At 42.9% G+C, this 15,617-nt stretch overlaps 1 protein-coding gene across 4 annotated transcripts; it reads right to left on the bottom strand.

Moving 5' to 3' along the window:
* Positions 1-976: 976 nt before the first annotated feature.
* On the bottom strand, positions 977-6,459 carry RPL6 (ribosomal protein L6). 4 transcript variants are annotated; one of them, XM_026018826.2, is made up of 7 exons: positions 6,415-6,459; positions 5,158-5,388; positions 4,966-5,064; positions 3,562-3,705; positions 3,000-3,048; positions 2,228-2,412; positions 977-1,167 (listed from the first exon to the last, which is right to left on the bottom strand). In XM_026018826.2, the coding sequence occupies exons 2-7, from the start codon at positions 5,386-5,388 to the stop codon at positions 1,015-1,017; spliced, it is 861 nt and encodes a 286-aa protein (XP_025874611.2). In that variant the 5' UTR covers positions 6,415-6,459; the 3' UTR covers positions 977-1,014. The 4 variants fall into 4 exon arrangements, with proteins under 4 accessions (XP_025874611.2, XP_072581266.1, XP_072581267.1 ...); XM_072725165.1 differs by having other exon boundaries at positions 6,234-6,433; XM_072725166.1 differs by having other exon boundaries at positions 5,561-6,430.
* Between the last annotated feature and the right edge of the window lie 9,158 nt (positions 6,460-15,617).

Genomic DNA, 15,617 nt, shown 5'->3' on the forward strand with positions numbered 1-15,617 from the left:
GCAAATTTGATAACCCAATGTTAAAGGGAGCTTATAGAGAAACGACACTCTTGTACAAGAGCATAAACTGGCTCAAACCCCACAGAAGGCAGTTTGGCACAATCTACTAAAATTATATATTTTTTTAATTTATTTACGATAGTCACACAGAGAGAGGGAGAGAGGGAGAGAGAGAGAGAGAGAGAGAGAGAGAGAGAGAGAGAGGCAGAGACACAGGCAGAGGGAGAAGCAGGCTCCATGCACCGGGAGCCCGACGTGGGATTCGATCCCAGGTCTTCAGGATCGCGCCCTGGGGCGAAGGCAGGCGCCAAACCGCTGCGTCACCCAGGGATCCCTCTACTAAAATTAAATTGCAGAAACGTACTCAGCCAAAAATAATTCTTACCTGATACTCATCTGTGTGCACACTTGAGCTTATTTACTACTTTATATATACTTACAAATGATGTAAACCCAAATACCATATAACGGCACACTAGCCTCTACATCAATGAAGATGGACTTCATGGAAGGACCAGAACACATTGTTATCTGTGTAACAGTATATACAGTATACCAGGTTTTCGGGTTAAAAAAAATGGTGAATCATTATACTCATTTGCTGTGTACACTTCAAAAAAACTAGATACACAAGACTAATGGCAATGATTATGGGGGAAGGACTTAGAGTTGGGCCAATGGGGGAGAAATGGAAGTCTGTGGCCTAAAGAGCAGGGCGGTTTCCTGTCCTCATAGTCCAGTATTATCTGGTTCAACGATGACCTGGGAAAAAAATGCAGGTGGGTGCTGGGTGACAAGCCAGAGACTGAGGGAGCTAAATGCTAGTCCAGAGCCAACAAAGAGAAGGTTCCACTACAGCTGGTACCACCCATTCAGCTCCCACTCCTCTTAGCAGAGGCTAAGATCCCACAAGCTGGCCGAGTCAAACCACACTTCCAGGCAGGTAAAAAAAAAAAAAAAAAAAAGACACAAAAGAAATGGATCAGTTGTTTAATTAGGTTCTTTGTAAGAAATTTAGAACACCAATTTGTGAGGGTAAACTCCATTTGTGAGAGAAAACACAGAGCGGAGGTAGCCCTGAAGCTGAGGAACAGCTTTGATTTTTGGCAGAATTTGCGAGTCCACAGCTTTCTGATCAACCTTGCGCTGCTCTGTAATCTCGTATTTCTAGGTGGAAGAAAAAAAGAAAGAATGAATTTAAAAGTAGGGCACAAGTACCAGACTCTAGCTAACCCAGGAATTCTATCTCACAAGTACTCAATCCCAGGGAGATTTAGAAAGCAACTTTGACCATCCCTTCCTTAGAAGGCTGTGAAGTATAATCTTGTTTTTAATATAATAAAAATAGTAGCTCTCTTTCTTTTCTCCACTTCAATACACATCAAAGATCAGCAAGGGTGGGGGCACCTGGGTCAGTCAGTAAAGCATGTGACTCTTGATTTCATCCCAGGTTATGATCCCACCAGGGTTGTTGAGATTGAGCCCTGTGTGAGGCTCTGCACTGGGCATGGAGCCTGCCTGAGATTCTCTCTCTCTGCACTCCCTCCTCCGCCCCCCAAAAAAGGATAAATAAGGGTCAACTCCTAAAACAACAGCAGCAGTTAATTCACAGAGCTCTACCAAACTCTCAAAAGGATTCTAGGCTGAGTTCTCAATTCCCATTAAGAATCAATGAATTCGGCAGCCCTGGTGGCTCAGTGGTGTAGTGCCACCTTCAGCCCAGGGCGTGATCCTGGAGAGGGATGGAATCCCAGGTCAGGCTCCCTGCATGGAGCCTGCTTCTCCCTCTGCCTAGCTCCCTCAAGAATAAATAAAAATCTAAAAAGAAAAAAAAAAAAAAAAATCACTGAATGTTGAGGAACCTGGGTGACTCAGTGGTTGAGCATCTGCCTTTAGCTCAGGATGTGATCCTGGGTTCCAGGATTGAGTCCCACATCAGGCTCCCCACAGGGAGTCTGCTTGTCCCTCTGCCTAGGTCTCTGCCTGCCTCATGAGTAAACAAAATCTTAAAAAAAAAAAAAAAAAGACCAACAACAACCACAAACCACTGAATGCAGCACCACCTTGAACAAGATTATTCCCCAGATATTCTCTTTATTTACTTCTCTTTGTCAATTCTTAACTTTGTTTTCACTCCCACCCAGGGAAGCTGGAACTATCACAGGCGAAGACAGAAAGAGCAGCTTAAAAAAAAAAAAAAAAAAAAAAAAAAGAAAGAGCAGCTTACCTCCTTCTCTGTGTCAAAAATCTCCCCTTCCTGGTGTCTGGGTTTACGCAGCTTCTTCTTCTTGAAATAAGCATCAGTGAGATGTTTGGGGATTTTCACACTGCTTATATCAATTTTGGTGGAAGTGGCAATGACAAATTTCTGGTGTGTTCTACGCAGAGGAACTCGGTTGAGAGCCAGAGGTCCTAGGGGGAAAAAAATCAACATACTGAGGGAAAGAGAAAGCAAAGATTTAAGAATGGATTTAAAGAAATCCAATGAGATGAATTTTCTTTTTCTCAGCATCTGAAGAAATCTCAAGCTGCTCTCTCTACTGCCAGCATTCAGACTTTTTCAAGATGTTTGTCCATAGCTCCCCCGCCTCAAACCTTATGTGTCCAAGCTGGGAGCCAGCATTGTCACTCATACACATTGGCCAAAAACACAGGTCCCTGACAAATTTAAACCAAGCACTGCTCTCCAGAGTGAACAGTACACTTTTTACCTGTCTGGCAACTGTCCTTTGGTTTCAAGTGGCAGATCAAGTACAACTCTTATGCAGGATCATTCCTTGGGGTTAATAGTCAACCATTCTGCACTTTAGGTGGCAGATACTTAGTGGTATGTTGCCACACAGAAATTAAATACCCGCTTCTTTAGAATTCAGGTGTATGCAAGACAATGAAATGGGGTACGTAGTCTCACAGCACTGGAACTTCCATGTAGGTGGGAGCAAAAATACATTTGAAAATATAAAGTTTCTGAGAATATAATATCCTGGTGATTTTCTTACCAGTCACAAGTAGCAAGCCACTGCTCAGTTGCTTCAGGAAAACTACCCTCTGTAAATTAAAGACATTTCTGTGATTAAAAACAGACTTCTAAATTCATCAAATCACAGGCTTTAAATTTGGTAGAGGAAATTCCAAAATATGTAACTGCTTAGCAATTCTGGAATGAACTATACAAAACCACCAACAGGGGTGACCCTTGGATATGAGCGATACTTTTGTGTGCTAGTTTATAATGAGCAGCTATTAACTTCTAACAATAAAAAATTTAAAAAAAGGTAACCTAACAACTCAGTAATTCTATCCTGCAAAATTATCCTGAGGAAGTAAATATATAAACACTTTTGGGTATAGGGGCATATGAATCAACTGTAATAAGTACTATCAACAGTGGGAAATGGTAATTTATTGGATATTATGGACTAAACCACATTACAGTAGTGACTGGGCTGCTGGTATTGTTATGCCCTCCCACCTCAAACTACAGGTAACATAGGCAAAGAAACTCTACCCAGAGCGTGAACACATTAGGATTAAGCACCTGAGCTGAGGGGTTCTGCTCACCTTGCCTCTGTGGCGCCCAGTGAGGATGATCAAAATGGTCCCAGGAGTGATGCTAGCTCGCAACTTTCTCACATGCTGACTGAAAGGTTTTTTGCCATGGCTCAACAGCTTGCGAGGCACATCTTCAGTAGGATAATACCTAGGCTGCAGGGAATCCATAGGTCCAACTTATTTAAACAAGCTAATCAGATTAGTATTGCTGGTTGTTTCAGTCTTAACACTGGTTATACCCCTCTTCGCCTATTTGAAATGATTTACATAATTTCACTTCCAAGTAGACAGTAAATTCAGAAAAGATCAATGCTGCTTATCCTTTCCTAGGCAAAACACAGGAGAGAATCCATTTAACTAAAGGAACAAAGACAGAAAGCATTAAGCAAGTTACCTTTGTAGGCTTGGGATTAAACCAAACTTTGGAATTATACAGCAAGCTCTGTGTCCTATCGTTACACACTGTGCCATAGCAGTGATTCTCAAGCTTTTTTGGGCTCCCGGAACTTAACCTAATCTGTACATCTCCAGAAACACTTCTGACACACATTTTGGAAGTTACAGAGGAGGCATGGCTTGTTTTTCCATTCAAATTGTGTTCACATACTTCACATTAATGTGCATGTCTCATTACATCACTACCATGTAATGCACAAAGGAAAACAAAACAAGACCCCACACAGACTATTACGTGTATGACAAGTAACTCACGATGACCTCCTGCTTTTATCACAAACATTAGTATCTAACAGAAAAACCAGCCCACAAAAACTATGACAAGGAATCGAAGCACCATTTTCCTCTGGGATAGTAATTTTCAACTGTGATGACCATAATCCAACTGGGAATATTCCCAAAATGGAAATTACAAACATTGAGAAAATGTTGCGGCTTTTGGGTGTAAAGAGGAGCCAAACAACAGTGCTCTGGTATATAACTGCTCCACAGGCCTGGCAGCATACTAGGCTACATGCCCCACTTAATTCTCGCAACACTCTGAAGTAAACCTTTATTCTTTACAGGCGAGGAAATAAAAACACAGAAAAGTAATTCTACTTAAGATCAAACAACAAATGTTTAAGAAGCCTGGTGTAAACCCAGAATCCTCCATTAGTAATCCTCTGCCCAACACAAACTTCTAAAACCCACACAAAAATCCCCTCTTGGGGGAAGCCCGGTGGCTCCGTGGTTTAGTACCATCTTTGTTTGGCCCAGGGCGTGATCCTGGAGTACCGATCCCTCCTAGTCGGGCTCCCTACATGGAGCCTGCTTCTCCCTCTGCCTGTGTCTCTGCCTCTCTCTCTGTGTATCTCTCTCATGAATAAATAAATAAAACCTTAAAACGAAAACAAACCACTCCTGGTACTCAAGCTTCCACTAGGCTTCCCGTTTACAGTCTCTTCCAAACCTTACCATTTTGCGAAGTTTGACCACTCGGGTACCACCATTCTTGTCACCACCAACTGGTTTTGTAACGGTAGCAAGAACCTTCTCCTTCTTTTTCTTTTCAACCTATCACGACACAAATGCTTCAAAGTCAAAGGCAAACAAAAATTTTTATGGTGAAGATGTAAGTCATGCTCAGTCATCTCCTTCAACCCTTACCCTGGATTTAGCTGCCGAATACTTCCTCTTGTACATGGCTTTTCTGGAATACATAGCCGATCGGGAATATCTGCCAATTCCTCTGACTAGGACAGGGTTTCGGCTGCAGTGGGGCTTCCCCTTCTTTGGCGTTTTAGCCTTTAGGTTACCCTTCTTTGCCTTGCCACCAGCATTAACCTTCTTAGGTTTCTTCTCCTTAGTATCCGGCTTCTCGGCTTTTTCGCCCGCCATCTACCAGGGTATGTTAAAGAGAAATGCATTGCATCAATTATCCCATGACAAAACATTACATAAACAGTACATTGATAAGGCTTCACCCTCTCTCCCCTGTAAGATCTAGGCCTTCCAAAGCCACACGCATCGCAACAGCCTTCATATATGTAAACATTCGAAGAGCTCTTACATTTGCTAAGTATTTAGTGGTCAAGGGGATCCCTGAGTGGCTCAGCGGTTTAACGCCTGCCTTCGGCCCAGGGCATGACCCTGGAGACCCGGGATCGAGTCCCACGTCAGGCTTCCTGCGTGGAGGCTGCCTTGGTGCCTCTGCCTCTCTCTCCTTCTGTGTCTCTCATGAATAAATAAAACTTAAAAAAAAAAAATTAGTGGTCAAAAGTCCCTATTCCACTCGTTCACTGTTGCTGGTTTGTGATTTAGAAATCTAACAAATCGCCACAGGTATGAAGCAGTGAGGCCGGGCCCGGAAACCGTTGGTTTCCAGGGCTTTTGCGCTTTTCAGACTGCTGTCTCATTCAAGAAACTCGGCTTAGGAGACGAGAACGCACAAACACCCAGCCCAAACTCAGGGCGGACTAAACAGCGCAAACACAAGGGGCGACTTCCGGTCGCGGACGTGGTTAGAAGGAAAAGTAGCATTTGGCCTCAGCCCCAAAGCCCAACGTGGCTCAGACAAGTTCAGAGCTGTGTTTTGGTACCCGAACCCGGGATTCCGGAGCGCGCGCCCTCACTCTGGTCCCTGAGGCCCCACTCCTCAGCTACGGATCCCCAAAAGGGCCCTGTATCCCCAACCCAGGGGGGTGACAAGCAGCCGGAGTTTCGGAGCCTCTCCGGCACCTCACCTCACCCTCTTCGCGCCATAAGCAAACCCAGGCGAGATAAATGAACCGTCTGGGAGGCCTCTCAGTTGGCCCCGACCATGTCCGACCCCTGTAGGTGTCCACTTGAAACCCTCCTGGTTCGGATGGCGAAGGATTGGGGATTCCGAAATCGAGTCTTGCAGAGAGGACCCGCCATTCTTACCTTGCAAGATGGAAAAGAGAACTAAGGTCCCCGCTTCCGGTCTATAAGGCATCACGGGAGATGCTGAGTATCACGTCCTTCCTGATCTGTGGCATTATGGGAAATGTAGTTTTCTCTCCTTTGATGGTGTTCTTTCTTTTCGTGTGTGTGTTATTTCTTTTTATAAGAGGCAAAAGCGAAGAACACTTTGAAAATGTTTCATTTTATAGACCAATCAAATTCTCAAAACACTTTTGGAAGCTGACATAAATTACAACTTTTTATTTTGCTTACTAAGGACATTAGAAAGGACTATCATTTTCAAAATAAGAAAGGATACTTAGATGAAAAACCAAATCACCAAATAAAGTGAAATCATTCCTATGAAAGGCTCGTTGGGGACCTTCCATGGACATTTTCTCCGCAGTTGACTTAGGGCCAATATCCCCTCTTCAGACTATAGATTATGCTCAACGGCGGAGAGTCAGAGAAGCTAGAATCTAACATAAGTAAAATAGGAGTGCCTGGCTGAATCAATTGCTAGAGCATGTAATTCTTGATCTTGGGATTGATGAGGTCGAGCCCCACATTGGCTTAGAGATTACTCAAAATAAAATATTTTTTAAAAATTAAAAAATAATGTGAATAAAATACATTTCCGTTCTCGAAGAACACACATTCAAAGGAAAAACAAACAGAAAAAAATGAATAATTATAAGATATTTATTCTGGGAGATTTAGGAAACTTTTGCAAAAGAGTTGAGTTTCATGTTGGATTTGGAAGAATATAAACACATTTGGCAGGTGAAAGTGATTATTGGAAGAATAAAAGCAAGAAGCATGAAAGCATGTTGGAGTACAGTTGTTCATCCCTTCTACAAGCATTTCTGGCTACTTTGTACTTCTTTTGGAAGTTTTGTTTTACTTCATTTTATTTATCAAAGTATAATTGACACACATGTTGCATTAGTTTCAGGTGTCGTGCTCCTTCATTTCTTTTTTAAAAAATATTTTAATTTTATTTATTTATTTATTTTAGAGTGATAGAGCATGCCCATGAGCAGAGTTGGGGGCAGAGGGAGAGGGAGAAGCAGACTTCCCACTGAGCAGGAAGACCCACTCAGGACTCTATCCCACAACCTGGAGGTCATAACCTGAGCTGAAATCAAGAGTCAGATGCTTAACAGACTGAGCCACCTGGGTACCCCCAGATTCTTTATTTCTAAAATGAGGATAACAGTATTACCTGCCAGGGCACCTGAGTTGGCTCATTGGGTTAAGCATCTGCCTTTGGCTCAGGTCATTATCTCAGGATCCTAGGATCAAGCCCCAGGTAGGGCTTCCTGCTCAGTGGGAGTCTGCATCTCCCTCTTCTGCTGCCCCTCCCCCTGGTCATGTGTGTGTACCCTCTCTCTCTCAAATAAATAAAATCTTAAAAAAGAAAAAACAATATTACCTGCCTCACAGGGTTGTTGGAAAGATTAAATAAATTATTGTACACAAAATCATAAAGAACGCTATTTGATGCATGGTAAATGCTAGATAAATGTTAGCTCATGTTACCATCACCTGTCCCCCTGCATGACACCACTGTCATCAACACCAACATCATAGTTTTTTTTTTCCTTTTTTAGATTTTATTTATTTATTTATGAGAGACACACACACAGAGAGAGGCAGAGACACAGGCAGAGGGAGAAGCAGGGAGCCTGATGCCCAACTCAATCCCAGGTCTCCAGGATCACACCCTGGGCTGAAGGCAGTTCTAAACCGCTGAGCCACCCAGGCTGCCCCACCAACATCATAATTATTGGAGATTCTACTATATGGCAAATATTCTGCTAATGTTTATGCAGCTAAGAGAATAAGAAAAATATTGTATGTTATGTAGTTAGAACTGTGTTATGTGCCTTGCTTTATTTCATTTAATCCTCTCTACAGCCTATGAAGGGTTCTATTATGAGGACTCTGGGGCTCAGAGAGGTCAAATAACTTATTCATAACATGGATTTGATTTTAGAGATTGTACTTTTAATTATCCATCTGTAAAGATTAAAGAGATGACTAGGGACACCTGGGTGGCTCATTAGGCTAGGCCTTTGGCTCAGGCCATGATTCCAGGGTCCTGGGATTGAGCCCTGCATAGGACTTCTTGCTCGGTGGGGAGCCTGCTTCTCCCTTTCCCTCTGCCTTTCCTCCCTGCTTGTGTTCTCTTTCTTTCTGTCAAAAGAATAAATAAAATGTTAAAAAAGAAAGATGACTAATGAAGATGAATAAAAGTTCTTTGCTCATATTAGAATTATGAATACTTATTACCTTTGCAAAATAAACAAAACACTGCATCCAAGCCCTTAAGACAACATATATACATATGTGACACCTTTTTGGCTTGAATTTTCTATTCTCTTTCATTTGCTTGTGGCTGGTGGAGAGCTTTTCACCTTTTCTTCAGATCTAAGTCACCTGCTTTGTGGCTGTGTTCCCTGGGAATCATGTAGTCTTTTTCCCATTCTGGTTGACTGAAGATACAAATAGAGTGATCAGATATCTCTGAAAGCCTCAGAGATTTCAGTGGAAACCTTCAGACTACAGTGAATACAGACTGGCTATACCTGCTGAAACATGCAGGTTTTAAATGAGTCTGTCTTCCTTCCATACAAATTAAGGATGAGTGTGAGTCTAATAGGCTGCATTTTATGCCAGTGTAGGATTATTCACTGTCTGGACCTGTAATATTCCCAAAGAAAAGCTTGGGCACTGCTCTTTTTTAAGAATGGAAATGTCAGCACCTTTATTTATTCAGCTTCCTGAGCAAAACACCTCCTAAAAACAGGTACTTCAGAAAGTGTATTGGGGAAGAAGAAAGAAAGAAAGAAAACGAATTGGAATGAATGAAGTGCAGAGCTGTTCACTTAAGCCCCTAAAAAAAAACCCCAAAAAACAAAAGACAAAACAAAAAAACCCGACAACTTAGAAACTTTCACGTAGTACATGCATCAAAATATTTGTTAAATTACCTGCCATTAAAACAAAAAACATGGATCCCTGGGTGGCTCAGCGGTTTGGCCCCTGCCTTTGGTCCAGGGTGTGATCCTGGAGACCCAGGATCAAGTCCTATATCCGGCTCCCTGCATGAAGCCAACTTCTCCCTCTGCCTTTTCTCTGTGTCTCTCATGAATAAATAAATAAAATCTTTAAAAATAAAATAAAAAACATAAATGAACCCCCTCTTGTGTTTTGTTGTGGTACTGCAAAATTTACTGTTCATTCCTTGGACAACATATTGTCAATATATTAGTTATAAAGTAAATGTTATTATCAAGCACCTCTTTTTGTCATATTTAAAATACTTTTAAATTTGTGCAGTGCTTGGGGGTGCCTAGATGGCTTAGTCGGGTAAGTATCTGCCTTTGGTTTAGGTCCTGGGATTGAGCCCTATGTTGGGTTCCCTAATAATGGAGGGGTTGGGGGGGGTCTGCTTCTCCCTCTTCCTCTGTCTCTTCCCCAGCTTGTGCATGCTGGCTCTTTCTCTGTCAAATAAATAAATAAACAAACAAACATCTTTTTAATTTTTTTAAATTTTTTTAAATGACTTCATTTATTTATTCATGAGAGACAAAGAGAGAGGCAGAGACACAGGCAGAGGGAGAAGCAGACTCTCTGCAGGGAACCTGACATGGGACTCCATCCCAGGTCTCCAGGATCACGCCCTGGGCTGAAGGTGGCACTAAACCTCTGAGCCATCCGGGCTGCCCAATAAACATATATATTTTTTTAAAGATGTTTATTTATTCATGAGAGACACAAAGAGAGAGAGAGAGAGAGAGAGGCAGGGACACAGGCAGAGGGAGAAGCAGGTTCCCTGCAGGGAGCCCCATATGGGACTCGATCCCAGATCCCTGGATCACGCCCTGAGCCAAAGGCAGTCGCTCAACTCCTGAGCCACCCAGGCGTCCCAAAATAAACATCTTTAACAAAAAAAATTTTTTTGCACAGTGCTTCATTAGTACAAAGCAAATTTTTCCTTTCTTTTTTTTTTTTTTTTTTAAGATTTTATTTATTTATTCTTGAGAGACAGAGAGAGAGAGAGGCAGAGACACAGAGAGACACAGGCAGAGGGAGAAGCAGGCTCCATGCAGGGACCCCTAGGTGGGACTCATTCCGGGTCTCTAGGATCACGCCCTGGGCTGAAGGCAGGCGCTAAGCCGCTGAGCCACCCGGGCTGCCCGCACCCCCCACCCCCCGCCCTTTTCTAAGATTATATTTATTTATTTGAGAGAGGGAGTGTGAGCACGCACAAGTCAGGAGGGGGCAGGGAAGAGCAGTGGGAAAGGGAGAAGCATACTCCAGGTTGAGCAGGGAGCCTGATGTGGGGCTTGATCCCAAGATTCCGGGATCATGACCTGAGCCAAAGGCACATGCTTAACTGACTGAACCACACAGGTGCCCCCAAAGCAGACATTTTTGCAGACACTAAATCATTTTAAGCCTCAGGGCAAGTAAGAATGTGAAGTAGGAATTTTTTCCTATAAAGATTTTATTTATTTATTTATTTATTTATTTATTCTTTTTATTTTTAAAAATACTTTGTTTATTCATGAGAGACACACAGAGAGAGGCAGAGACATAGGCAGAGGAAGAAGCATGATCCCTGCAGGGAGTCCGGATGTGGAACTCGATCCCCAGATCCCGGGATCATGACCTGAGCCAATGGCAGATGCTCAACCACTGAGCCACCTGGGTGCCCCCCTCCATGAACACTTTTAAGAGAAAATTGAGTAACTGAGGGAATCACTATGTTGACCTTAACTTAGGGAGGTATTATCAATGTTGTCAATATCATCCGCATTTTATGAACATCACATGCAGAAGCTTATCATCAGATCATATATCAAGTGAACTCCAGGTTATAAGGTCAGTACCCTCTCTGTAGTACAACTGCCTGCTGATTTTCTGTCTTTCTGTGGCACCAAGAGGTAGGATTCAATGTGTCTGTGTGACATTGTATAACTCACTTATTGTAAATGAGCTTCAGTTCTTTCATATTAAATGCCTCCTTCAGTGGGACCTGAGTGGCTCAGGCAGTTGAGGGTGTGACTCTTAATCTTGGCCCTGGTAATGATCTTAGGGTCATGAGATGGAGCCCTGCCTGGAGCTCCACTTGGGCTTCCTGCTCAGCACAGAGTCTGCTTGTCTCTCTCCTTCCCTCTCTGCCCCTTCCCCTGCTTGAGCACTGTCTTTCTCTCTCTCTAAAATAATAAATAGTGATCTCAATTCCTGCATCAGGCTCCCCAGGGGGAGCCTGCTTCTCCCTCTGCCTATGTATCTGCCTCTCTCTGTGTCGCTCATGAATAAATAAATAAAATGTTAAAAAATTTATATCTCATTAATTTTTGTATGTGTTGATTATAGTTTGAATAATAATATCTTGATATATTAGATTAAATATATTTGCATTGATTTCACCACTTTTTACTTTTTTAAGTGTGAATACTGTAACTTTTAATATTACATATATGGCTCACATAGTTGTATTGGACAATAATGCTGGTCTAGGGATATTTGTGATACATTAAGAGGAAAAAATTAAGTCACAAAGATATATACATCTTTGTGATTATATATGCATATGTATACACTCACTTTTTTGAAAAAAATTATTAAAAATTTTTTATTTATTTATTTGAGAGAGAGAGAGAGCATGAGAGGACAAGCAGTAGAAAGGGGCAGAGGGAGAGAGGGAGAAGCAGATTCTCTGCTGAGCAGGGAGCCCAATGTGGGTCTGGATTCCAGGACCCCAGGATTATAACATGAGCTGAAAGTAAGCACTTAACCAACTGAGTTACCCAGGTGCCCCCAAATTATCTTTTTTTTTAAAGATTTATTTATTCATGAGAGACACACAGAGAGAGGCAGAGACATAGGCAGAAGGAGAAGTAGGTTCCCTGCAAGGGGTCTGATGGGAGACTTGATCTTGATCCTGGAACTCCAGGATCAAGCCCTAAGCGGAAGGCAGATGCTCAACCACTGAACCACCAAGCATCCCAAAATTATCTTTATTATAAGGGAAATACACAGCAAAACAGAGCTGGAAGCTGGTGTGGATGGAAGATCTGGAAAAACAATCAAACAAGCTGCTTAAACATGGCTTCCTGCTGTGAGGGAGAATGATTTGGCCTGATCTTTCCACCTTTACTGATTCAGATAAATCCTCTTAGCAGGGCTGGGCCCAGAGAGCCCCATTTTCCAATCTGTTCTCTTCTTAGTAGTTTGGGAAAGTTTAGATAGTTCTCAGGCTTTCAAGATATAGAGGACAATGGGGAGAAAGAAAGGATGTTACATCCCTTTGGTCTGGTGTTACCCCATCCTCATCCCTCAGTATTTGTTGATGCCAAAGAGATGAACTGCAGGGAATTGGAGTAACTTAGGCAGCAGTACACTGAGCAATGAGGCTGTGTTGATGAGGAAGTAAGCAGCATCCTACTTGGTGTAGAAGCTGGCCAGGAGAGTACGAATGGAGAGATGCTGAAGAATTTACTGGAAGAGGCAAATTGGAGTCCGTAGTCCATCTGTTCCCAGAGTGTCAGTAGCTGGACCTTTCTTTGGTCAAGGGTCTCAAAGGCTATCCTTTCTACTGAATGTAAGAGGACATACATCGCCTGCTGGCTTCAGAAGGCAGCAGAAGGCATCTGACTCCAGGCTCATCTGACTCCAGGCTCCTACCCACACAGTTAATACAATATACATAATGTGGGGGCACCTGGGTGGCTCAGCGGTTGAGCGTCTGCCTTCAGCTCAGGGTGTGATCCTGGGGTCCTGGGATGGAGTCCCACATCAGGCTCCCTGCAGAGAGTCTGCTTCTCGCTCTGCCCTATGTCTCTGCCTCTCTCTGTGTCCCTTATGAATAAATAAATAACATCTTAAAAAATAAAGTACTTCTAAATGAATATTTTTTCTAAGTGAACATTTCTTAAGCCTATTCTAAACCAGGTACTCTACTAGGCTCTGGGCATATAAAGATGAAGAAAGAAGCACCTGGCTAGCTCAGTCAGTGGAACATGTGACTCTTGATCTCAGGGTCGTGAGTTCAAGCCACACATTGGGTGTGGAGCCTACTTTAAAAATAATGTAAAATAAAGGTGAGGAAGATAGTGAGTTTATTCTTAAAGAAACTTGTAAGGGAAGAGACAGAAGAATCAACCAACAATGATGTTAAACTGTGTTAGGGGCCTATGGAGGGATGAATAGGCAGCCCCCAAAGCATAGGGAGGGAGGGTCTCTATTTTATTCTCAGGAATAAAATTCAGGGGTGTGTGCAGAGAATGATTCCTGGAGGAACTGATTGAGTTAGAACTGAATCTTGCCTGATGCTTAGTTTTCCAGATGGTGATGGGTTTAAAGGGTGTCCCAGAAAGAAGGAACTAAATTTAGGGAGACAGGGAGGCCTTTGGAAACTGCCTGATTATGTGAGTGAGTGGGAGTAAATAAAGCTGAACAGGTAGGCATTGTTCATATTTAGAAGGGCCTGATGTGCTAATGGGAGGTTTTCATTTATTGCTAAAGGTTTTGAACTCCCCCATAGAACAGGAGAATGGTATGATTAGATTTGTACTCTCAAAAAGATCATTCCAACAGCAGAATGTACAGATATAGGAAAGATTGGGGAAGCAATGGTTTCTGCATTCAAAGAGTTTACAGTTTAGTTTGGAAAAGAGACAAATAATAACCGGCATTTAGCAAGTCCTTACTTGCCCAGCACTAAGTACTTCATAAACAACAAATCTTTCATGTTTCACCACCTACCCTATGTAGTAAGTAGTATGGTGATCCCTCCATTTTACAGAAGAAGGAAACTGAGACACAAGAGAAGTCAAGTGACTTCCCTATGGACACCCAGGCAGACAGGCTGAGCTTTGCAGATCAAGAACTTATGATAATGCGTCGTAGAGTAGACTGTGTGTTTAGTTCTAAGCTAGGATAGGTGTCTTGGGGACCATCTAACCTGGACCAGGAGAATCTGGTAAGTCTTCCTATCCCAGAGTTGATGACCTCTAGTTTGAGATTTCAGGCATTAACTAGAGTTCATGAGGTGGGAAGTCAGAAAGAACCCTCTAGAGAGAGGGAACAGATTGTGTAGAGAGCCTGGACTGTGCAAGAGCATGATATATTGAGGGGGAACTGAAGGTCATTGAGCATAGCTGGGTAATAGAGTGGCGAGAAGAGGGGCTGGTGAAGTAAGTGGGGGCAGATTAGGTAGTTATTTTAAAATGTTATTTATTTATGCATGAGAGACACACAGAGAGAGGCAGAGACACAGGCAGAGGGAGAAGCAGGCTCCATGCAGGGAGCCAGATGTGGGACTTGATCTAGGGACTCTGGGATCACACCCTGGGCCAAAGGCACGTGCTAAACTGCTGCCACCCAGGAGTCCCCAGACTAGGTGGTTAAAATAATTTCATCCTTGTTAATTTCATCCTCAAAGCAATGAGTAGCCATTGAAGTATTCAATGTAGGGAGTGACTAGTTTTGCATTTTAGATTATTCTGGCTATTATGTGAAGAATGGGTTGGAAAGGGCAAGCCTGCAGGCCTAAGATGAGTTAGATGTTGTTTGAGTCAACGGCCAGAATTGAGGGGGTCTGGAAAGAAACAGGGTGGACAACTGCTTGTTGAATGCCTATTACATAAATTAAAATGACATATATTAAAGACAAATTTTGTAAGGATTTTAATTTTTATTTTTTTAAGGATTTTATTTATTCATGAGAGACACAGACACAGACACACACACACACACACAGAGACGCAGAGACACAGGCAGAGGGAGAAGCAGGCCCCATGAGAGAGAGAGAGAGAGAGCGAGGCAGAGACACAGGCAGAGGGAGAAGCAGGCTCCATGCAGGGAGCCTGATGCGGGACTTGATCCCGGGTCTCCAGGAACAGGCCCTGGGCTGAAGGCAGCGTTAAACTGCTGAGCCACCCGGGCTTCCCTGTAAGGATTTTTTAAAAAAAGATTTTATTTATTCATGAGAGACAGAGAGAGAGGCAGAGACATAGGCAGAGGGAGAGGAAGGCTTCTCTTGGGGAGCCCTTGCAGGACTTGATCCTGGGACCCTGGGTTCATGCCCTGAGCTGAAGGCAGACACTCAACCGTTGAGCCACCCAGATGCCCCCCCCCCCCTTTTTTTTATCACCAAGGCTGAAGCAGTGAGCACAATATATGAG

The sequence above is a fragment of the Vulpes vulpes genome, chromosome 10 (assembly GCF_048418805.1).
Source record: "Vulpes vulpes isolate BD-2025 chromosome 10, VulVul3, whole genome shotgun sequence".
NCBI lineage: Eukaryota > Metazoa > Chordata > Mammalia > Carnivora > Canidae > Vulpes > Vulpes vulpes.

Excerpts from the sequence above, each read along its gene's own strand:
- RPL6 (XM_026018826.2), bottom strand. The coding sequence starts at position 5,388 with ATGGCGGGCGAAAAAGCCGAGAAGCCGGATACTAAGGAGAAGAAACCT. Across the intron at positions 3,049-3,561 it reads CTGGGCGCCACAGAGGCAAG|AGGGTAGTTTTCCTGAAGCA; the intron begins GTGAGCAGAACC and ends TTTAATTTACAG. Across the intron at positions 1,168-2,227 it reads TTTTTGACACAGAGAAGGAG|AAATACGAGATTACAGAGCA; the intron begins GTAAGCTGCTCT and ends TCTTCCACCTAG.